Source organism: Argiope bruennichi, chromosome 1 (genome assembly GCF_947563725.1).
Source record: "Argiope bruennichi chromosome 1, qqArgBrue1.1, whole genome shotgun sequence".
Lineage (NCBI taxonomy): Eukaryota > Metazoa > Arthropoda > Arachnida > Araneae > Araneidae > Argiope > Argiope bruennichi.
The window spans coordinates 95,556,141-95,581,436 of record NC_079151.1 but is presented as its reverse complement, the minus strand read 5'-3'; the positions used below and the strand labels follow the sequence as shown (position 1 = coordinate 95,581,436).

At 28.9% G+C, this 25,296-nt stretch overlaps 1 protein-coding gene across 2 annotated transcripts in view; it reads right to left on the bottom strand.

The window, feature by feature from the left end:
* Positions 1-25,296, bottom strand: part of LOC129966174 (uncharacterized) — a 448,724-nt gene that overhangs the window by 183,644 nt on the left and 239,784 nt on the right. For both annotated transcript variants that reach the window (XM_056080579.1, XM_056080587.1), the window contains exon 5: positions 13,805-14,071. In XM_056080579.1, the coding sequence (XP_055936554.1) occupies positions 13,805-14,071 (267 nt within the window). The remainder of the gene's footprint in view (positions 1-13,804; positions 14,072-25,296) is intronic.

The following is a 25,296-nucleotide window of genomic DNA, read 5'->3' as shown; positions in this document are numbered from 1 at the left end:
AAAATTAGCATTATTAATGAATAATAATTTTATTTCAAGCCCTATTTGAAATAAAGATTCATTTGTTAAAAAAGAAAATATAAATCAGTACAAGGTGGATTTAAATAAAAAAGCTATTTATCTTTCTTTTATTTTTTCCCCCCAACCCCATGTCACTCAAGGAAAGAATGTGATCAATAAGAAAAATCAATAAGAAAAGCAAATCTTAATTTCATAAATTATTCTTCCTTTTTAATCTTTCTTAACCTGATTTTTTTTTCCGAAGGAATATTTTTTCAGTCCTTCGAAACGCTGCCGTTACTCAGTAAATTAAGTATTTTTCTATGTTATTTCTTTGATTACAGGTTGTAGGTAGAGAGAAAAAAAAAGAAGAAAAAATGAGAGAAAAAATTAGCTAGATTATTATTTTTTTTCTCCTGTCTTTGCAGAAAAGTACGGGGAATTAACCATTTCATTAATTTTTACCCGAAGGTTTATTTTATTTTTATTTTATTATTTTCACTTTGTTATTTCCATTTTTTTTCTTTCATTTTCACACCCTTGGCTTGAGGACGAAATACTTCATAATGTGTATTCTCCGTTCTTAATCATGTGCATACAGAATCAACAGAAGCGGATTTTACACTTCAGTTATCACGAATGCCGTTAGATTTTTTTTTTCTAAAGCTGAGCTCAAAATATTTGTAAAAAAAAACAGTAAGTTTAGTGTAAGAAAGAAAGAAAAAGGAAGAAAGAAGAAGAAGAAAAAAAGAAATCTGAAATAGATGGAAAACTAGAGGAAAAACTAAAGGAAAAAAAAAATGGATGAAACCAAAGTCATCAGTTGTTCACTCATTAGATTTTTTTCTCTATTTTTCTTTTCTTTTTTTCCCCTTACTCTGTTTTAATTTTAGGATGCCCATTAACCACTTGGCCTTGCATCTCTTCAACATATTCGGCATTCCTTGTAGAAGGTCTATTCCATTTTTTTTTAAGGCGCCCATGCATATGCATGAAATGATGCTTTCAATTTTAGAGATATCACAACCAGTTTCAAAGCTTACATCTTTCATCTATAATAAGGCACTTATTTTTTTTAGATGCAAAAGAGGGCGAAAATGCTAGAAAATTCATAAAAGAAGAATTATTCCGTTCTTTTTATCTAAAAAGCTCCCGCCGGCTAATTTACAAACTTTACGGCGTTAATGCCATATTTTAGGTAATTTTTGTTCTTCGATTTTATTCCAAAAGCTCCATTTTTAAACTTTTCTTTTTAACTCCTTTTTTAATACTATTGATTTCGTCTTAAAAATAAATATTGCAGATAGGAAACTAGTTTTCTATACTTTTTCTGCAATTTTTTCTCCATTCGTTAGTTAGTGCTTAAACATTTTTTGAGCACTCCATCTAAAATGGAGAATATTTCACAATTGAAGTATTATCTTACAAAATATATTCTTGTGGTTAATAAAATTGAAGTTGAAATTATTCATATCAAGATAAATATAGTCCATAATTTCATTATGGTTAATTGATTTATTAATAAAAGAAAAATAACAAATTAAGCAATGTGAGGGCAAAAGAGTTAATATCCTATCTAGGGATTGCAATACCGGACCAAAATTTCAATACCGGTATTCGGTATTTTACAGATCTTAATACCGGGATACCGGTTTTAATACCGGTATTAGAAATTTTAGAAAAAGAAAAAAAAACAAGGTTTTTCTTTGTTTTATTTGCCAGTTTTATAAAAGAGTGTAATATCACAAAAAATAATATGGAACTTATAAATTATAACAGTATATAAAGAATCACAAAAAAGTAAAGAAACAACTTATTTATTTAAATCACAAAAAAAATTGTAAATATCACTATTCAGTCTGTGGTACTAATACAAATTTTTGAAATATGATCTTAAAAAACATAATGCATCAGTTGTACTGTCATTAAAGCTGAAAAGTAATTTTGTGTAAAAATTACCAGCTGTCGTAAATGCTCTTTCGGCATCTACGTCTACGTTCTTCAGATAGTGATTTGTGCTGTTCTTTCATGATTGCAACATGAAATTTATTGTTGCATTAGCTGTTAATAAATTAAAATCTCTCCGACATAATGCCTCTATAGTCACTTTTATTGGAAGTAGAACTGGAATAGTTCTGGATATTAAGACGAATTCACTGTCTGAAAAAATTAATTTGCAGGTTTAAGTTGATTGTTGCTTTTTGGATTGGATTTCTAAATTTCAAAAACCGTTCCATCATTAGGAGTAAACTGTTCCAACGTGTCTTAGAATATATTATTGACATATATTCTGTTTTATTTTCAGTTAGTATATATATTTTTAATATGAAATTTTTTGTAGGGGAAAGTTTAAATATCTTAACAATTTTTCGAACTTTATAAATTATAGGAAGCAATTCTTGATGGGTTAATATTTCATCCTCATTAGCAATATCTTCTTCCACAATTACATTGTCATTATCTTCATTGTCAATATCACTCTCACTCTTACTCTCTTCAATGTCGGAATCCGAAGTTTCTATATCCACAATATTTCGATTCTTCTATTCTTTATTTTTTTGGTGTATTTGGTATTTACTCCTAATTGAAATCCATGAGCAAAGCACAATTGCTGATTTGCACCAATCAACTTTCCAAATTTTTTCATAACTGTTGCTCCATGAGTCGTTATAGATACAATATCTTCTTTCAGGGATAATCCATGTTTCGCTAATTTAGATTTAAGCAATTAATTAAGCCATTAATTAGCTAATTAATTTCGCCAGTTGGGGAGACATAAAAACAAAAACGTATACTATTTTGCTATGTTGGCGATCCCTGTGGAGACAATTTAAAATATTTCTAGTAAATACCGAAAAACCGGTATTTAAACTTGTGAATACCGGTATTACGAAATTGTAAAATGGTTCAAAATACCGGTATTCGGTATACCGGTATTGCAATCCCTAATCCTATCTTGAAGCTTCTTAAATATTAATTTGGAACAGACCCTGTAAATTGAAAATCTGGTTAGTTGACAATGAAGTCTCCCAAGTCAGCACTCGCTTCATCAAACTTCCAAGCCACACACCAATGCGGCTAATCGATCTCTTAAAATATAAATTGCATTGCTAACGGAATCCAGTACCGCAATTTCCTAATTCTGTATTAAAATTTGTGATGTCACAGTTCATCACATACATTGAGTCATAATGAATAATGTAACAATGAAAGTATTTATCATAGCACCTAAAGACACATAGTCAAGATGTTAACAAAATCTATAAGATAATCTAGCGATTTACTGCTTGCCAAAGAAGCTGACTTATCGAATTTGTATTTGAAAATATTTTATAGGTATTGTTTCTTTAATATTCCTGTTGAAATAGCAAATTTTGTAGTAACCAAGAATTTTTAAGACATCTATTTTGATCATTTTTATTCAAAAACTTATAGTTATTTAGTTTTTATTGCTAATAAAATCTTTTTTCCATCTTATTTGTCAATTAAGTAAATGACATTTTTTGGGGGGTGCGGGGGTGCTACAAATTTTCAAATATTCAGCAGAATATTATTTTTGAAATTAAATAATCATTTGTGCATTTGACGGATATATTCTTGTAAGTATTTTTTGAAGCAATAAAAAATGGCGACCATAAAAAATCCGCGATTTAAAGTAATAGGTGCATCTATTTTGCATCTTTAATGTATAAAATTATAAAAATTTATATTTGAAAACTTATTTATGTTCTTATTTCAATTAACGGTAATTCATTATTCATTAATTTTTAAAAAAATAATGTTCTGGATTTGTTTTCATGAAAAACATTTTTATTAATATTATTATGATACACGTTTTGATAAACAATTTTTGTTTTAAAAAAAGTAAACATTCCATGCGTTAAAAAAAGATGTTTTTTTTTTTGTTGAAATAGTAAGTCAGTTTTTTTTCTTTGTTATATTTCTAAAAGAGTAACTAAGGTTTCTCTTAGTTAAGAGTACATAATCAAGTAAATTAAAACTTATAATAAGTGAATAAGAATCAAACATGCTAGCAAGAATAACTGCTAAATATAATAAAAAATGTCACTGATAAAGATGTTTTTTTCTTTTTTTATTTCGCTACAACAAAATCTCATTTCACTCATGAAATTATTTATGATACAAAAAAAAAAAAAAAAAAAAAAAACTCGAATCGAATCAAATTCGAAGTCCTATCTAATTGTTTTTAATAAGATAGTGTATTAAAATGATGATGGTTTCTCATTAAATAAAGCCTAATTTAATATTTATTACTTTAATAACATACAAACATATTGATTGTATCCTGCAACAATTCCTCTCAAATTTAATCCTTGAAAATACATTCTTGCATTCGATATTAAATATGAAACATAATCGAATTCCCACCAACTTCTCATTTCGAATTTATTCCCTCTCAAGATTCAATTCAACTCGGTACAAAACTGTTTAACTCGTTACCAACTAACAGCTCTTTATAAATTTAATTTCAGAAGCTCCTCGGAACCTTTTATGCAGGGCACGGCATCCCATTGTTGTTAACGGTCATTTAACAATGCAAAGTTCAAACCGATTGACGTAGTTGCTTTGTGAACTGAAACACCCCATCAAGCAAAAGGGCTTATTAAAACTGTTTTACATCTGGGTCCACGTGCTCGCTAATGACAAGACGTGTCTTTATACTCATTAGCCAAAGTCGACCGCATCATATTACATCATTAACACCAGTGGTAGATTCTCTAATGACAATAGATGCCTTTCAATTATGTTCATACTTTTGAGGTTTGGCCAATTCGCGGAAAGATCATTTAAAGTGGAAAGCGCTTTTACAGTAATTGAAATTCCTCGTTAGCTGAAAGCACGTGATCGACATTTTTGGAGAGTAATATGGAAGAAGCCAGTTGAAAGATAAAGTCTTTACAATGGAAAAATTTCTTGGCGCAATACGAGAAAAAAATGTTATAAAATCTGATGGAGGGGTATCAGTGGATCTCGAAAAAATACCAATTCCGAGGCATAAAAATTATCTTTGAATACTCTCCATATATGTAGTGATGTATCATTAGTAATTAGTTTCTTTTAAAGTAAAAAAAAAAGTATTTTTTTAAAAAAAAAATACAGTACATTCCTGAGTATCCGGCCTAATATGGCGGAAATGCAGGCCGGAAAACAAAAAGCCGGATAGGCCCGGAGTTCTATATATTCATTTCTTTGTCACCAGTACCAGAAGACAACGCTTTTATACCAAAACTCACTTTTATAATGCGTATTTTCTTCTGAGTACTTCTTACTGAGTACTAAGCCCTCCAACGATTATCTCAATGTTAACGCAACCGTGTCCCAGTTAGTTTAGTTTACTTACATTAACGTCCCGTTGTAAAGCAACACTAGGGCTATTTTGGGACGGACCTCGTAATTTTGAACCGCCGTCAGATGATGAGGACGACACCCGAGCTGGCAGTCCCCTCCCCACGCCACATCAGCGGGAGGACGTTTGGCATGACGGATTTAACGTGCAACAGACACCCTTACACGAAGGTTCTTCGGTGGAATCGGGTCTCGAAACTCAAACCCTACGGCTCACAAGCCGAGACCTTACTACCAGGCCACCGCGGCCCCCGTGCCCCGGTAAATCATAGTAGCATTGCCGGTAACGTGTCGAATTATAATAGAAGGCTCTGTACTCGTAGTTTATATATTACACTGCACTTTTCAAGAATTTATCAGAGAAAAAGTAAGTTAAAGGATATAAATTGTTCAAATTTTAACTCAAATTCTGTAATGCCTAACTTAAAATGCAGGAAACAAACAAAATTTTAAAGTAAATCGTAAGCCTAATTTTTAAGAAAATTAGCTCAAACTGATTTTATTTTTTACTGATAAACGATTTCATTGATATGAAAATGTAACCTTAAGATAAGAATCAAAACCTACAGTTTTTAGGTTTAGAAAAAGTATTTAATAGAGGACTTAATAGAAGCCTTGCCTTCCTCATTTAATTACGATAAAAGAAAACTAGGTTTGATGGTATGGAAGCCGGATACTCGGAAGTGTACTATATATTTTATCAAACTCTTTTGAAGAATAAATGTTGCAAATATAAAAAAAAATAAAAGTTTAAATTCCGCATCATTTATCCGTTTATAAAATGAAAAATTCATTCAAGCGAAACATTCAAAGACTGAAAATTTCAAACAAAAATGTTATTATCCATGTTGAAATCATGTACAGTTTCTCAAATTCTTACATAACACCGTTTATTCTTTGTCATTGTATTCAAACAAAAAGCGATTTCCAGAAAATCTGTAAAATGTTTTTGAACATGTCCGTCCAGGCATGTAAAAAAAGAGAAGTCAGAAAAATTGTGAAGATGCAGATATATAGCATCAATTTATGGAAGCACTTTTAAAACTGTTTAGATTTTTAAAGCTATGATCATCATTTAAGATTTAAAAAAAATTTAACAGATTTTTTTTTTGTGTCTGTTATTATATCTAACTCCACTTACCGGATGTCCAATAATAATAATACTTGCTCTATTTGCATTTTGAAAAAAAAAATGAATTAAATTTACAGCTGTGTTGATTTGAACTTTAATAACTGTCATCTTCAGTTATAAGAGAGTGGTTCCTTCTAAGAATTTACATATACGTCCGAGAGTTGATAAGAGGTGTTTTTTTCTGTCTCTGACATTTAAAGTAACCTGCTTAGTTTGAAGTTTCAAAAGTAAAAAAAAAAAAAAAAAAATAGGAAGGGGTAAAATAAAATAAAAGTGCCACTCATTCAAATAAGTTTTGATTGCTTTTGTTATTTTATGCCATTGTTATTTTAATTCTAGAAGCATTTAATACTTTCAGAATGTCTGGTTATATTACAAACTTTAATCAAATGATAACGTTTCTAAATTTGAATTAATCTTATAGCTGCATGCCTTTAAAATTAATACACTAAACGCTTACCAGGTTAAAAATTCAAAAAGCCTAATAGTTTATTTTTAAAAAATACCATTGAAGTTTTTTATGTTATTATGTATTTTTCATACCTCGTTTTATTTAAAGATTAACCATAAAATAATGTATGGAATTTTTATTTTTTAAATTATTTCATCAATTTTTTTTTTTAAATTATATACAGGCTGAATGTTTTTGTTTTTTGTTCTTGAATTTTGCCTTCTACTGTGTATTTCTTGAAAAGCCTTTTTGCTTCCATGCGTACGAAGGAAGTATTCCAAAGAGTAAGTATAGTAATTGTTAAAAAAAATACGAATTCGAGATTGTGATGAATCACTTTATTTCAGATATTTTTGTGTATGAAAAATACATTTTTAAATTACGTCTTTGAATACGATAACTTAAAAATACTTTGAGCTATTAGGATAAAATTTGGTATATTGTCTTTAACCAACCATATTTCTAACAAATGAGAATGCCTCCCAATCGATGAAGATCTGTCTGTCTAGGTACAAGAGAACTACAAAACTAAAATACTAGATAAAATTTGGTATACAGGTTTAGCATCTAAAATATGTATTCTTATAATGTTTTGAACCAAATCTGTCAAAGAATCGACCGTCTCTCGGTCAGTGCTTTTATATGCATGTAAATCAATGACTTAAATAAATGAAACTTGGTATGTAATCTTGTGATACAATTATAGTTCTATTTCAAATTTTAGTTTAATCAGTTTGGAAAAAGGTGTTCGAAATATATATTCGATTTTTGGGTACTTGTGTATTTATCAGATGCCACGGATTAATAGACAAATATCGCGCCATAGATTCCATAAAAATGCTATATTCTCTCTAAATATCCATATTTCGTAACTATGGGTTCACCAGTATTTATGCAAAGCTTTTGCAGCCTAATCCAAGGTGCACAAAGTACTGCAAAATTGTGTGTGTGTGTGTGTGTGTGTGTGTGTGTGTGTGTGTGTGTGTGTGTGTGTGTGTGTGGAGCGGGAACACCTTTAATAAAGAGGGTGCGGGAAAATTTGGGGAAGACTACTCCTGCTGGTGTTAAAATAATATATCGAATAAGACAAATCATGTAAGTAAAACATGTTTTTCATAGGGAAAAAGAATCGAGAAATTAGAAATAGGAAATTCAGTATGTTTGATTTCAAAGTAATTGGTTATTCGGGGAAAAAAAGAAAGATACAAATATTTGAAAAAATAATTGCATATCTTCTAAACAATTTTACGTAAATACATTTTAATGCTTCAAAAGATAAAATGCTCGAAATAAGTAATTTAAAAAAAAAAGTGTTTTAAAGTGGTGTTTTTTTTTTTTTTCAATTTTTAAAAAGACATTTGTTTGTTACTAACTTATTTTTTAAATGATCAAGTTAGTTTTTGAGTTACTTTGATCCTCAACTTTCACCTCAAGTATTGTCTGTTAAAATTTTTGTACTTTTTCATTGGTCAGCAATGTAAATTAATATTCAAATGTTATTTTCTTATATCGTTTTATGAAATAAAAACACATATAAAGGAAAATCATTAATTGATATTTTACAATAACAACATTTAGATATTTTACTTTCATATTGCTTTTCAATTTATAATTAAAATCCTGATGATTTTTGACACATTAATTAAAAAAAACTCAATGGAAACAGAATACCCACACCGAACCAGCCTACCCGGAAGTATGCACTACAGAGAATGAACAGACGGGGAACAGAAACTCAATAAAATCCCTTGATATTTTTGAAATAATCTTAAATTTCTTGTTTAAATACTACTCAGTCACTGCATGGTAAATAAATAAAATCTGATATAAATTGAAATTCATTTTGAAAATATTACATATTATAAACCCAGCCTACGCGGAATGATATACTTTCGGGAATAAGTAGGCGGAGAAAAATATATTTAATGACTATTTTGAAATAATCTTGAATTTCTTGTTTTAACACTACTCGATCTCTGCATCCTAAACAAATGAAATCCGAAATAAGTTGAAATTGATTTTGAAAACATGACATATTACCGATCCAACCTAAACCGAATTATCTATTACTGGGAATGAGTAGGTGGGGGGAGGGGAATAAGATTTAACGATAATTTTGAAATAATCTTGAAATTGTTTAAACACTACTCTATTATTACATGCTAAGTAAATAAAATTTGAAATATATCTTGAAAATATTACATATTAACGACCCAGGCTGCCCCGAAGGATGTACACAGGGAATGAACAAATGGGTGGAGGACAATAAAATTCCATGATAGCTTCGAAATATTCTTTAATTCCTTGTTTATACGCTACTCGATCTTATAAGCTAAGTAAAGGAAATTTGAAATTTATCTTGAAAATATTACATCCTTTTTTGTAATATAAAGTTTTTTCTCAACTGCCGAACATATTTTTATCCCTATTACTGCAATTAAATCGAAATGCTATAATACTTGAATAAACCATCCATTCTCCCTCTAGACTAAAATAGCATAATGTATTACGGTACAATTATGGAAGCTGCTCCATAATTGATGATTCTAACCAATGTTCATCTATCACAAGTTTCCCAACATAAACATTTCGAATCTTCAAAGCACATATTCGTATTGCTGTCGCCCTTGGGGAAAATGTTTCTCCTTCTGCTAGCAATGAAAAGGGAATTACACACCCCACATTCTGTGTAATAGTTACATACCGATACAACTTTATTTAGTTCGAATAGCTCTCGTGACTTCTCTGATTCGGAAAGATGTTTCCGGGCGACGTATTTACCGTCAAAGGAATTAAAAGGTTAATCGAAATGTTGCCACCGTCCAACTTTTTTTCGTTTTTCCTCGTTTTCTTTCCGACTATATAGAGAAAATTGTTTCTTTAGATGTTTGTTTACAGACATCGTTATATTATTTAAGGTTTTTTTTTCTGCCTATTTTTCTGGTGCAATATTTTTTATTTCAGATTCATAAAAGATTTATTTATTCTATTTGCGTTTGATAAGGACACGAGGATTTCTGAAGCTAAATAGATTATTCTTGTGTCGACAACTACAATGACTGTCTGGTTATCCAAATTTTACGTGCATTTTTTTATTTGATTAAGTAATAAAAATGTTTATTATGTATTAGTATTTCATAAGAATTCAAATATATTGTTATGTAATTGTGGAAAAAAAACTTAATATTAAAATACACATGGGTATAAAGTATTTACCATAGATTTAGTTTTGTAATTTCACGCACGTGTGTATAAAGGGCATACTAAAAGATAATTTTAAAAAATAAATTTAAACAGTATTTTTAATTAATAGATTATTTCATATAAATTTAATTTAGAAATTAAAATTTTATTTAATATTTTTATTGTTTTCCTGCTCTAAGTAATATATTATATGTATATATAATTTTATTTTTCTAAAATTTAGTAAATTTTTATTCAATTATTACATTTTTTTCTATTTAAATTTTAAAAATCAAGCGCGTTAAGTGATAGAATATAAGCTACCATATGGAAAATATAAAATTTTTTCCTTGCTCTCATATGTATTAAACATTGGAAAAAGGGTATTCTCTTAACCGTTTAACTGTTTTGCCTGAGTGCCATACGTGCATGGATTTATCGAATTTGATAGTTGTAAACAAAAAATAAACCATTCATAGCGATTATAATTCAATATTAAACTTACTTCGAATACATAGATAAGTCAAGTATTCAATGGATTTCCATTTGAATCAAAATAAGAAAATATTCTCCAAATAAAAGGTGTCATCTTATTAGATAGTAAAGAAAATAAAACAGTTAAATGGGTAAATAGAAATAACAAAATGGAAAATATAAAATTTTCCACTTCTTCCTATACATATTAAACATTACAAAGAGAGTATTTCCTTAAGTAGAAATAACAAATACTCAGCCTCAGTAGAACCTCATGGAATAACTTAACTATAACATTCTATAGCTGAAGAATTTTTCTGCCCAATTATACGTATTAAATGTTTTCAACGCATATATATGGCTTTCAAAAGGCTAAAAGTTTTAGTAACTTTAATTTCGTATTCAGAACGAATAATCAAATTTTGGGACAAACATTAGATGATATTTTTACGGTTTGTATTTTTTTCCTTATCGATAATATAAAACTTTAATCTCATCCTTCAATTAATATACCCAGTAGAAAAAAATGAACTACAAAGACTTGCTACAAAGAATCGTGTAAAATGAGTTTTTTTTAAAAAATTCATTATACGTAAATTTAGTAAATAATGGCAATCTAAGGAATAATTAAGGAATTGACTGAAATTTCAGTCTAATTGAAAAGTAAGAACATATAGAGATACACATTAAAAGCGAGTGTTCCTTTCTAATATTCTCTATGAATTCTGTGGGAATAAAATGAATTATTCAAAAAGCTGTTAGAATAAAGGAATAAATTGTTGAAACAAGTGCATTACAAAATATAACCAGAATGAAAATATAATATCTTTAATGTCTCTCTTGTGAGCGTATAAAATAATTTCACTGAATTTTCTCCAACTTATAATTTTATGCACTCCTTTTATATATAGTGTAAGTAAAGTAAATATTATTAATTTTTTTGACTATAATATACTTTCTCTATACGTGAAACTATATACTATAAGTAAGTATACTATAAGTGAAAAAAAACTGTTACGGGGAAATAGATTCAATGAATTAAAGGGTCAAGGAATAAATCTAATTATTTCATTGTGGTCTTACTATAAATAAGAGTTTTCTTTAAAGTTTCCAAAATTACAGAATGCTTGCGATTTGAAGATTTCTCTTTTTAATTTCTCAAGAATTTCTGAAGGAAAACAGAATGAATAATTATATATAGAAATCTAATATTATATAAAAGTTAATAATAATATCTATGTAAATATGCGAATAAATCTATAGGATCATAGTAGCAGCACAAATTTACGACATTCTGAGAAAACCCGTCCATTAAATTTTATTAAAATTCAGCAGCCTCTAATTTTTGAAGATATATTTTTTAATATTTAAAGAAATGTCAATAGAAATACAGAAAGCTAATAATTTGTATAGAAAGTCAAATAGTGCCATTATAATGGCTCAAGGAAATCGACAGAAATTTCGCAATACAGAAAGCCAGAGAAATGGATGTGTTTCTGTGAAATTGAGGTCTAATTACGAATACCCAGAAAATCATATTTGTTTAAGACTTAGTTAAAAGGAGTCCATTTTTATGGTCTTCACAAAGAAACGAGTTGTGTTTCCGATGAATCAAGCTGAAAAATGCAGTCTCATTTATCTCTGTTGTAAATTCCACACGTTCCAGGAATAATGAAACTACAAATATAGCAAACTTTTATTTTATTTAGTGCAACTTGCGACCAGTCAAGATTTCGATCCCCTATATAAACAGCAAACTGTCCTTGAAGAATAATGATTATTTTCTGCATTTCAGATAAAACCATAATTACTTAGCCAGAAAATACTCTTATGTTTTGTTTTCATCTAATTTTAATGGAATTCGAATAAATCAATTATCTACAAAACAAACGACAGATTTTCCCTGAATTATTGTAATTAATAGTTTCGTTGAATAAAACGAATTTCCTGACAGTGACGCTATCATTTCAGTAGTATAATAAATTATCTGTAGAGGAACGAGACTCTCTACAACTTCAATATGAGGTAGATGAAAATAATAGACTGTGAAATATACCTTGATGTTAATAAGGCAACGCCATCTATTGTATCAAAAGAGAAAATAATAGAGTTACGTAACCGCTACATATCGGGATTTTGAATCGAGAAATTTGCTAATTAGAGATTGCAATAGTTTATATGTTTGCCGAAAATATTGATATGTTACCGTTAAAGCGCAAAAGCCGTTATTGTGCAGATTACCTAGATAATCTGCAGATTGACTGGTTTGCACCTTTAAAGAACGGAATCGAGTTTTTCGCATTTTAACTAGGCAATGTGTACATTAGAGGCTTCGGTATCGTTAAAATTTATAAGTTTGTTTCTCTCATTTCCTTTCCCTACTCCTTCCTCCTTTCTACACTTTTGGCTTAGCGTCTGGTTGTCGCCGGTTGATTTTATTTCTTATCATTTGCTTAGGCTGCCAGTCCGTAGCATAGCTAATTCTGTTTTCAAATTCGTTTCAACCTGTTAGCACGTGAATTGGAGCAAATGATTTTTAAAACTTCAGTACTATTTTAAACCGTTTGATTCTTTGAATTGAGGTTTTTCAATTGATTGATTATTGATTTATATCAACTAAGTGTTGATTGTTCGATTGTACCAGCTTAATTCTTTATATGTTAAAAAAATAAACAACATTCAATCTAAGCCTACAGAAACGTTGCTATTGTTCCAGCAAAGATCTTATTTTCACTCTAACGAGTGCCTAATAGGTAATGTACAGATTATCTAGCTAATCCGCAGATTACCTAATTTGAGAAATGAAACTATTTTTCGCATTTTAACGGATCAATCTAATTAGTGTGCAGATTATTTAAGCAATTCGCAGATTACCTAGGTAATTTGTGAAATGAAACTATTTTCGGCACATCAGCGGATTATGTCAGTTAATGTGCAGATTATCCAAATAATCCTCACATTACCTAGGTAATTTGAGAAATGTAACAATTTTTCGCATTTTAACTGATCAACCTAATTAATGTGCAGATTCTATAGCTAATCTGCTGATTTAGTGAATTCTGCATTTTAGAGGTAACAGATATATTTACACTTTTCTGCTCATTATTAAATTCAACATTTCAATTCAACAATATCCAGAAGTTCAATTTTTGATAAGATATTCCCACCACCATTTCTACCAGTTTAATAATCCTTACCCTCAATACAGGATCCTCTTTCATAGAAATAGCGTCCTTGAGCATTTGGGGGGCGGAGCCCTTCAGTTATGGAATACGAGTCATCGGGGCTAAGAAGACATAAGTTCGAACCCGGATCGAATTCGAATGACCGGCAAGTGAAATCAGAGTGGTTAACGCAGGCCTGTTCACATTCTTCCCGCGTCACAGCCGATCCTTGAACATGCACATGACCTCCCTGTACAAGGGTCCGACCACTCTGTTGATGAAACATGCAGCGAGAAGGTTCTGAAAAGAGACCAAAAAAAGAGGGACGGAGATTCAGAAGGTTGAACGAATTTTTGGATTAGGGGTGCTTCTGCTTCTGTGATGCAAACGGTACGATAGCGGCACGTCTAATAGATGATTCCAGTTCCTTTCACTGATATTTTCTTGATTAAGTGTTTCTGAAAGTCATCTAATTAAGATTTTTTAAAGAAATATATTATGTTGAAAGCTGAAAAAATAAAGGATGGAACATTTGGAATACATGATTATGGTAAATGAACTCGTTTTAGCTATTCAGTCTTTAAAAATCAATTGTGGATTTATTAAAATTTTAAATTTAATTACAGATGCTAAAATAGGACTCGGTTACGTCTTTTGAAAAAAATAAAATAATGATTATTATTGTAAAAGTTATCTTGTGATTATTATAATGATTATTATTATCTACGTTATTTTTTCTGTTAATAATTTAAATGATTTTAAAATGTAGATAAAATATTAGGCTTAAGATTTGGAAATTCTTACTTCTATCTATATAATAAATCCCTAAAATACTAAATAAAGACTCATTAAGTATTTTTAATGAATATGCTATTAAAAAATAAAGTCTACAAAAATAATCTGTATGAAAAAAAAAAAAAATTCTAAATTTCAAAATTACTTTCAGTAAATGAAGTTCATTATTGTCAAAAAAAAAAAAAAACCATTGTTATTACTACCAATTATCAGAAAATTCGAAGATAGTAGCTAACTTTATAGCGAAATTATTATTTGTAATTTCTTTTGTTCACGATATAAAGCAAATAAAAATATTAGCAATGAAACTAAAAGCGGGAATGATTGGATAAAAACTTAAAATGGTTTTTACATGCATTTAAAATTTAACTCAGGCATAATTAATTTTTTAAAAGTTATTGTTTTATTTATTATAAGAATTTGATTTTAAAAGATATTTTTATAAGAATTTGATTTAAAGCAAAACCTATACTTCCTCTAATTAAATTTTATTTTTACACAAAAAAATATTTGTATTAAACAATTTTAACGTTATATTAAATATACTTGAAACTTATATCTTTAATATATGCAACATGATTTAAATTTAAGAATAATATTAAAATGACCTAATTGAATTAAATGCAAAATAAGAATTAAAAAATCTTGGCATTATCACCATAATTGACAAAATTTTCCTATCAGAAACTCTTTAATATTATAAGCGACATAAAATATATAAATAACATAATTTTAACAAAACAGAAAAGAAAAACAGAGAAGGTCTAATATTTAAATTTCAATGCTCACATTTATGAAAATAAAGAGAAAGAAATATAAATTCGAGAAAAATAGTGCATTTCAAAAGCATTCAAGAATTTTTGATCAGAGATAGTGTAACGCATCTGATTCACAGAAGCAGAAGCATGCATACAAAATTTTACTGACATGCTGAGACAGAGAAGTCCTGGAAAATTCAAGATATACATAGTTGCACTAACACATAAAACATAAGCTAAATAAAAACAATAAATGATTATCATATGAAATAAACATAGCATAAAACAGTAGAAAATGAATACAAAAATGCAAAATATCTGAAATAAAGCTTTAAAATACAAACATGCTAATAATATTACACAGAATATTCTCAGGCTTTTATTTAATCAGTAATTTACTATACCAGACAAAAAAATAATTTGAATACATCTTAAAAACTGTAAGGATATCTTTATATCTTGGTTTTTATATTAAATTTAATTTATGGAATATATCGATTATAAATTAGAAACGCATCATTTCTAACACCGTGCATTGATATTATATTCAGAAATAAATGGCTGAGCATTATAATTACAATAAATAAAAACTGTATAGCATTATCTATCTTCAGACTCTTAATAATTGCAATAATTAAGAATTATAAGCTTTTATAACAAGTGTAATTATATATAAGGCTTTATTATATTCACCTACTTTATAATCAATTTTCAATTTATCGTAAAGCTTCAAAAATAATTTTGAATTTCACATCGTTCTTTAAAAGGATACCGAAAATTAATGCTGAAATTGAAGTAAATTTCGAAAAAACTTTTATCAAAGAAAAATTGTATATAAAATTCTTAAATTTAATAAAAGGCGCGAATTAGAGAATTAAAAGAAAATTATGTTATTCCCTTATCGTTTGGCGCTCAGGTTGCAGAGAATTTTGCACAATATTTTACAATATTATGCGATATGATATAATAAATATTCAATAATATCATACAATAATACGAACATTATTTAATGTCATACAATATTGTATGGCATATGTGTGTTGTGTATCATACACCAGTTTGATTTCCTGTGGCGAGTCAATGAAGAAATTGAGTTTTATAATAAATGTATTTAAAAAATATGAGTACTGCCAAGATTGATTGCTCCTACTACAAAGTTACAACAAAATTAGATTATGTTCAAAAGTATATATACTAGTAAGAAAAATATTTTTCTAACTGTGCTAGCATTACTTCAAAAATAATTTATTCTATCAGTTTATCCTCAACAAGGTTACCAATATACAACTAAAATAATTTCTCAACCAGAACATTGTTTTCATTTTTATTATTAAATCATTAAATTAATAACATTCCTTATGAGGAGAATGAATCGTTTACCAATTGATTTTGTATCTATCAAACAAATATTATTTAAGAATGAATTATTTTTAATTTAAATATCTATTTAATTAGTTAAATTATGTATAAACAAAGTCGATGCGAAATTATTGTATTAAAAAAAGAGAGGCACGCTAAATTTCTTGAAATATATTCTATGCATTGGCATAGATTGGTTTGGTTTGGTTTGGTTATATTAACGTCCCATTTGAAGCAACACTAGGGCTATTTTGGAACGGACCTCGTAATTTTGAACCGCAGTCAGATGACGAGGACGACACCTGATCTGGCAGCCCCCTCTCCACACCACACCAGCGGGAGGACGTTTGGTCATGACGGATTTAACGTGCAACAGACCCCCTTACACGACGGTTCTTCGATGGAATCGGGTCACGAACCTGAAACCTTACCACCAGGCCACCGCGGCCCTGCATTGGCATAGAAATTATGTTAATAAAAGTAAGATGAATTCGTATTTTTCGATTATGAAATTCGCTAACTTCCTTAAAAAGACCTCCCAACAAAATGAAAAAAAAATATTAGTTTCAAACACAGCAATGTTTTTCTGAAAATCTTCTTCAGAAAAATTGATTATTAAAAAAATATTTAAAATTCTTTCCTAATGCTACGCAAGGTATTACTTTTAGCTTTAAAAAATATTAATTTCAAAAACTAACCATCTTAAAAATCTTACGTTAAGCTATTTAAATATTTAATTCATCCTGTAATATTTTTAAGTACATTAAAGTTTTTTAAATCCTTTCCCAGAAATACCTAACAATTCTCCTAATCAGTTAACGCCCAATTAAATTTGAACCTCAGATTTCATTAATTTTTTTCAAATTATATTTAAAATGGCGTTTAAAATAATGGTGTTTTAAAATTGAATTCCAAAATTTTCTTAAAAAAATAAGTAAAAAAAAATTAAACATGCCACTTAAAAAATTTTTAAGGATCCGGATAAATGGTTTTTAAAATATAATAAAATGTTTAGAAAATAAAGATTATTTTCAATTCCCTAACACAACTTCAAAAATAAATTTAAGCAAATAAATAAATAAAAAAAAATTAGCTTCAAAATATGAATAATGGCGAATGGAATTTAATCAAATTTCAATACACCATTTGTAATTTGATTAAAAATTTTCAGATTATATGCTGGTTTCTTCGACGAAGAAAATATGAAATGCATTTGATTTAGCTACAGAAATTGAACGAGTTGTTCTGTAAATAGAGTCAGTCGCCCAATTGAATTTGAACCCCAGATTTGATTGAATTTTTCAAATCATGTTAGAAAACGCCACGTTTAAAATAACAGTGGTGTAAAATTAAATTCCGAATTTTTGCTTGGAAAATAAGCAAAAAAATAATAAACATGCCATTTAAAAGATTTTTAAGGATACCTATTAAAAGATTTTTAAAATATATTAAAATGTTTAAAAAAATAAAGACTATTTTCAATTCTCTTACACTATTTCAAAAAAAATTACGCAAGAAAAAAATTATAAATAACATAATAACTCCAAAATTTGAATAATGGTGATATATACCAGCTGAAATTATTAGAAGTTTACGGAATATATGCCGATTTCTACGACGAAGGAAATGCGGAATGCGATAGGTTTAGCTACAAAAATGGAATGAGTTATTCTATAAATAGAGCTCTAGGAGTAAAAGAAACTCAAGTTTTATTAAGATTCTTGACATATGCTACTTTTTATATCAAGATGAAGTTTAATTCGACAAGAAAAGAAGTAAAGAAATAGGTAGAGGAAAGGAATAAGTATATATTCAACTCAACTCAATCTCATTCAAACTGCAAAAGAAAATGGCCCGTATTTTACAGAACGATCAAATTATTAAAATAATTCACTTTTATTAAAGGATTAAGCTACTTAACATTATGATAAATCGACCTTTTGCCATAGATGTTGCAAAACGCCTATACTATGATCGATATGCTCACATCAAGGAAGTCACAGTGTGACCTGAACTTTGAAACAAAACAGGTTGCACATCGAATCTTTTTTTTTTTTTTTACTTCAATACAAATAAAAAGCTTGAAAAAAAATAATAAAACTCACAAAATGGCAAGCCATTCATCAATGTCAATTTTCTTTTGCAAAGACACCTTTGTAAATGATGTCTTTAGAAGTCTGTACAACTAATTTGAAATTGGCATAAGCCAGGTAATGCATCAAGAGAAAAAGTAAAACACGAATTACATTGACCATGAGATATATATCTTCAAGCTCTAAAGAAAAAGCAACGTGCACGTTCTGAACCAATATGCTAATTTGCTTAAGAATACTCAACTCACGCGGTACTCTTTTTGGCATTCGTATATTTAACGTTAAACAAAAAGTAATGTTCTTTAAAATTGCTTTACATTGATTTGAAACGCGTTCTGGTGGCTTTAAATCTGCAGGCAAGCTTTAACCCTCAGCATTTGTAAATCCTGAATGACAGGAATGAAAGATTACGTTAAATCAATGTTACATTTTACAGCAATAAAAATGCCAAACGATATTTATTTCTATTTAAAATCTGACATATCTTTTTTGTATCTGTGTAAAAACGACATGTTTAGCATTGAGGTTATGAATTTAACTAATTTTTTTACAGATATTTGATGAAATGATTTTTCTCCGAAATAAGATATTATGGATATTTTTACGCTCATCTCTTTTGTTAAACTCTTGCATTAATTAAGCAAAAACGTTAAAATATATGTCTTCAAGTTACTAATCTTGTCTTTAATTTTGCATGTTTGTTTAACGAATTCTCATATATAACTGAATTTTCATGGCTCCAATTGGTTTTTGTTTTGATTGTATTCGAATTTCAAATGATGCTAATAAATTAATATATTTTCATGAATTTGCGTTAAAATTTTTTGCATTGTTGCCCATTCTCGGGTCACCTTACATTCATGCAAATTTCATGATTGAAGTTCAGTAGAGTATCGTTTCTCTACGATTCATTCATAATCTTGATATAAGCAGATTGAATAACCAGAATGAATTTCACTTCTGAAAAGCTGTTCAGTGACTTTAAAAGGGCTATAGTAGTGAAATTGTGATTAAAAAATAAAATTAACAATATTGGAGCCAGAAAAAACAAATCACGTTTTTCGTGAATTTACAAGAAAATAAATTACAGAGCAAAGCCAACTTTCTTAAAAAATTTTAAATTATAAAATATATCTAAAACACTAGAAGGCATTTTTTTTATTAATCAATTTTTATAAATAATATATAAACCTGTGAGAGTAGTCTTCCCAAAACTTTCTCGCATACTCTCAAATAAACTTGTCATGCCAAAGAAATTCTTGCACTGGTGTACAATAGTTACGAAATATTAACTTTTGGCGTGAATCCAACATTTTTACTGAATCTATCGCATCATCCATGGAGAGCTGTTTTCGATATTAATCACTAGCATGCGGTTAAAAGTATCAGAAAACTGAATTTGTGCTTTAGGCACTCTTTTCTCAATCGATTGAAGCAAAGATTTGTACACTTATAGTTACAAAATCCGACACAAAATTTCATATATTCAAGTCATTGCGCTTTTGAATTATCACTTTTACATGTTTCTGAAAGATCAGACCGACAGACAGTCAACCCTTTGTTGGTTTTGTCTCAAAATTCGACAGGTGTCTACATTACAGACGTTAAATCTGTCTAAATCTTAGCTGTCTAACTCTCTTCATTTTGTAGTTATGATGTTAATTTATATTTGAACAGGCAGACAGACGGACTTCTTCTGAACAGAGTTTCCTCACAATTTGATAGAAATCTGAAAATTTGATGTAAAGACTGTGTGCTAAATTTCTACTGTCTAGTTCAATGCATGTTTGAGTTTTTGAATATTTTTGTCACAGACAGACAGATGGACATTTTCCAAAAATGGGTTTTTCAAACCCAGGGTGGTTTAAAACATGGAGATGCGTCAAAATCTCGAGTTCGAATTGTTTGACGATTATTTTACTTTGTCTAGACAATGTGTATGAAAAAGTAAAAATCAAAGAGTTTGATTGAATATCGATCAAATTTGAGTATGATATGTATTGCTACAAAGAAACTTAGTACATATAGTATAAAAAATATGGTAAATCTTCAAAGAAACATAGTATATATGGATTCAAAGAAACTAGTAATTAATTGTCCATTATTTTATTAAATTTTTATTTCACAAACTTAATTTAAATATTAATTAAATCGTATGTATTCACGTCTAAGTTATTTGCAAAAATGCATTGATATTTTATTCTTAACACAATTCAAATATTAACACAAATACTACTACAACCATAATCAAAAATAATATTTTAAATGTCAGAAATAATGTCATTAAAAACACATGCAACAAAATAAAAGCCATTAAGTTTTAATACAGCTGAACACTATTGGCGAGTTTTGAGAATTATCGATATTTCGCAATTTTTGCTTTCATGAAATCCTAAGTTCCTAACAGACAAATGAAATACTTTAAATATTTTCAAATTTTTAAAACCATTTCGGAAAGAAACTATGTTCTGAGAATCTTTCGACCAAGTCTTGGAAAGGAAAAAGAAAAGTCATTGATTTTTGGCAAGTCAAACCACTAAACAAAGTCATTGATTTTCCTACCGCATTCTCTGAAATCAGGAACTTTGAAAGGAAAATGAGCATTTGAGCAAATAAACCATTCTTGATAAATAAGTTTTGCTATGTGAAAAGAATAATTTTCAGATTACGCAGGAACAAAAATTAACTCATCAATTAAAGTTTGAAAATATTATCCGATTTCGCGCTAAGCTATTGATTTTTATCTTGAATCCGGATTAATGAATATGATTTATAGATTCATAATAAAATATTTTTGAAGCACTTCTTTACTTTTAAGTCCTGTATAATCCTTTTCCAAACCTTTAAGCTAGGTATAATTAATTATGTAAATCAAACTTTATGGGACAATATATATAGAAGCTGCTCTTTTCGAGTCTTTTAAAAATTTATTTTGAATTGAACAAACATTAATACATAAAATAAAATTTATTTTAGCGTCTTTCATAAAACTTTACCAAATATAATTACCCAAGTTTGTCCGGTAGTTAGGTACACCATTTTAAGTCATACTTATTCAATATCCATTACATTAAATGGTCACAAAATTCCTTTTTAGTTGCTTTGATTGCATTAATATTTCAAAATAAATTAGAATTAGGGGGAAATAAAAAGAATTTAAAAGCAGTCAACTTTTAAAATTAATAATTCTGAAATGAAAAAAGGAACCGAAGAAGAATAGGAATCAAACTATTTTTATTTGTTCGAAACCCGAATTTATAAGTAGAATAATTTAAAATTTAGATAATCAAAACGTTTTCCTTTTGGCTAAGTTATGAGTTATATACTTAGATAAATAATGGAATGATGTTTCCCAATTATTCTATGTGACATCTTTCGTTCATGACACTCATTTTACAAGTAACTCAGTTTGAAAAATTAAACCCTACCGTTGATGATTTGACAAAATAAAAATCTGATCTTATGACAGAATAAAATCAGTGGCATATAGGTTCTCAATCTTAGAATAATGTTCTTGAACTTAAAATCATAAGTTTTTATTCAATATAGAGCCTTATTCCATAAACACGTTACCAGTTCAACTGTTAAATCAAGTTACGGTTTAAACAGCAAACTGTCTTAATAATACATTCTTAATTTTGTGATGAAATATTCTGTTTCATCACTATTCTTTCTGTTCAAAAGGCATCAATGCATCTTCATCCGTTAACGAATTGTTGATATTCGAATGCATTCTAAACTTTTGTATAACCAAATACATGCATCATTTTCCACACTATGAATTTTCATAAAACAGTAAAATTAGATACAATATTAATAACAAGGAGGGGCACAACATATCATTACTAATAATAGATAAAAAGAAAACGAGTAAGATATTGTATTTACCATGTACTATATACTTCTGAGATATAACACAACAATAATCAAAATAATCTATCTGTGACTGCCATTCTAGAGAAAAAAAATAATAAGATGTCGCCAGGTTCTTTGCGACAGTTTGTATAGCCTTGTTCGCGTAACAAGAGTTTGTAATATAGCATCTTTCAGTTTGGCGGTTGTACCATAATATTCTAGTACAGCCATATTCTTATGAATCTAAAAGATACTGAAGGACAAGACTTCACTCATGCTAAGCCAACAAAATATCATACAGAACTTGGTGGTTTCTTAATATTTGCAATGAAAATGATGCTGCAAAAAAATTAGTTGAATTATTAATGATCCAAATAATAATTACTGCCGAATGTCAGGAATGATTAGTACATGGTAAATGCAATCTCATATGCCAAACTGATGTTCGTTTTCTTTTATAGAGTTGGGGTTCTTTTTATGGGTAACGGGACATCGTGGCCAAACTGTACCCAGTGGTGTGTCAAGTGTGCATGTTGTTTGAGATATATTGTTTTAATTTTCGTTTCTACCCTATATTTGACTTTAAAAAGTAACCTAAACACCTAAAGGTTGTGTTTCCGTTGCGTTCCTTGTAACAGCATCTATATGCCCTTATCACCCGCTTGTTAGAATTTGCTTCAATCTTGCTTTTCTATAGTGGACTACTACTGCTGAGGTATTTACAAATAAAGGATATAAAGTATTAAACATGTTACAAATTTATGTAAATCGAGATCCTAAACCAGATAAATTCAAGAATCTAGACATGATGACGAAATTGTCGCAGCAATAATTAGATATTTGCTAATTTTCAAAAGCCCAGAAGACCTCTATTTTCTTCAACCTTAAAATTTGAAACACCGTGCTGTTAACAGAATGTAAAAGAAATTTATAAAATATAATAAAATAAAATGATTCTTAATAACCTTTAAAGTAACCAAAAAAAGATGTGACACGTCAATGAAACGTAACCCTTTATGAATCTTCATAGTTGAAAGGTGCTAATCAATAAGCTTTCACTCAAGTTACGCCAGCCGTGATCCGAAAAACGTCTAACAGAGCCTAATAGTGTCTTATATTTTGCCATGAGATTGGCGTCACAGAAATCGATTATTTGAATCTTTAATAGGTTATATCCGATCCGAAGCTCAGGAATGTATGATACAAGTAATTATATAGAAATGATGTTAGGTTTATTTGCATTTAATAAGAAAATCACGATATTTCGTGATTACTTTGTACTAAGTATTTGGTATAGCATGATTACATTGACCTTTCGTACTCGGAAAAGTAATTTGATGCAAAATTATTCATCTAATACAAGGACTTGTTTATTGTTCCGAAAAATAAACATATAACAAATTCGAATCCTGTCGGCTCTTTAATATGTAAGCATTATTTTATGTGAAGCAGGATGCAGTTTTGAAGATAGTGAAGAGACTTTTTATCTTTTTAAATTCTTTTTAATCCATCGGGAAAGCATAATTATTTACAAGCAAAGACGCGGACATTGTGTGTCCGCCACAGCGCGTCACAAAAGCGGAAGTGGGGAAGAAGGGCCGGAGTAAATTATCCCTCGCCTTATATAACCTCAGATTTTGATAGGGAAAATATTTCTTCATAGTGCTAATATATTAATAAGATTCTGATAGGGATTTCTGACGCATGTCAATCACATGTAAGGGAAACACAGGGTTCTTTTAAGAAAGAATGTGCTTACTGGACATTTTTTACCCCTTCACGCCGAGCGTGTGAAAGTATTGGCGTATAGCCGATTCAGCAGTTTTATAAAGCTTATCTTGAATTAATTAAGTAAGTAAAGACAGTGGAATTGGATCACGAAATAAGAGAATATTTTAGAATGAAGTTACTATGGGCTAAATTAAGATAAAATCTTGGAAATTAATTAAGTTGAAATTAAAGTTTAAAATATCATTACATTAAAATTACATTAAAATATAATCATTTCAAGTTGAATTTCCCCGAAAAGTTAATTCACATCTTTTTTACCATTCTGCAGGTATTTTTAACATTCAAAATTGGAAAATAAATAAATAAAATGTCAAAATGATGCACCGCCTTGAATGGTGACCTTGAGTTACCTCTCGATTGCAAAGGGTTAAACACGATAATAAATACTATTAAACACGCTACATGTTTAGATAAAGTTTAGATAACATTAAAAGCCCAGACAGGATGTCCAAAAATGTCACAACAATACATAGAAGTTTGATAGTTTTCAAAAGCTCAGAACAATGTCCATCTTCTTTATATTTTAAAATTTAAAAAAACCGGACTGTAACAGACTCTGAAACAAATTTATAAAATATGATAGGGTGAAACGATTCTGAATCACCTTTATGGTAACCAAAAAAAAAAAAAAGAATAAAAATAAAAGACTCAACGTTAAATTTAATCTATCTTTACTATCAAAGTTTATCTTGTGATGTCAGCGAAACATCTCATCCACTTTTACTTTGTTATTTGCGAAAAAGAGATACGTCCCTTCAACGTCCCAGCTAAGGAGAAAAAAAAATTCCTTCAATACCGGAGTAAAAATATCTTAAATAAATATTGCCGTACCTCAGAGCATATAATGGAGTTTTGCTTCAATCTGCTTTCCCAG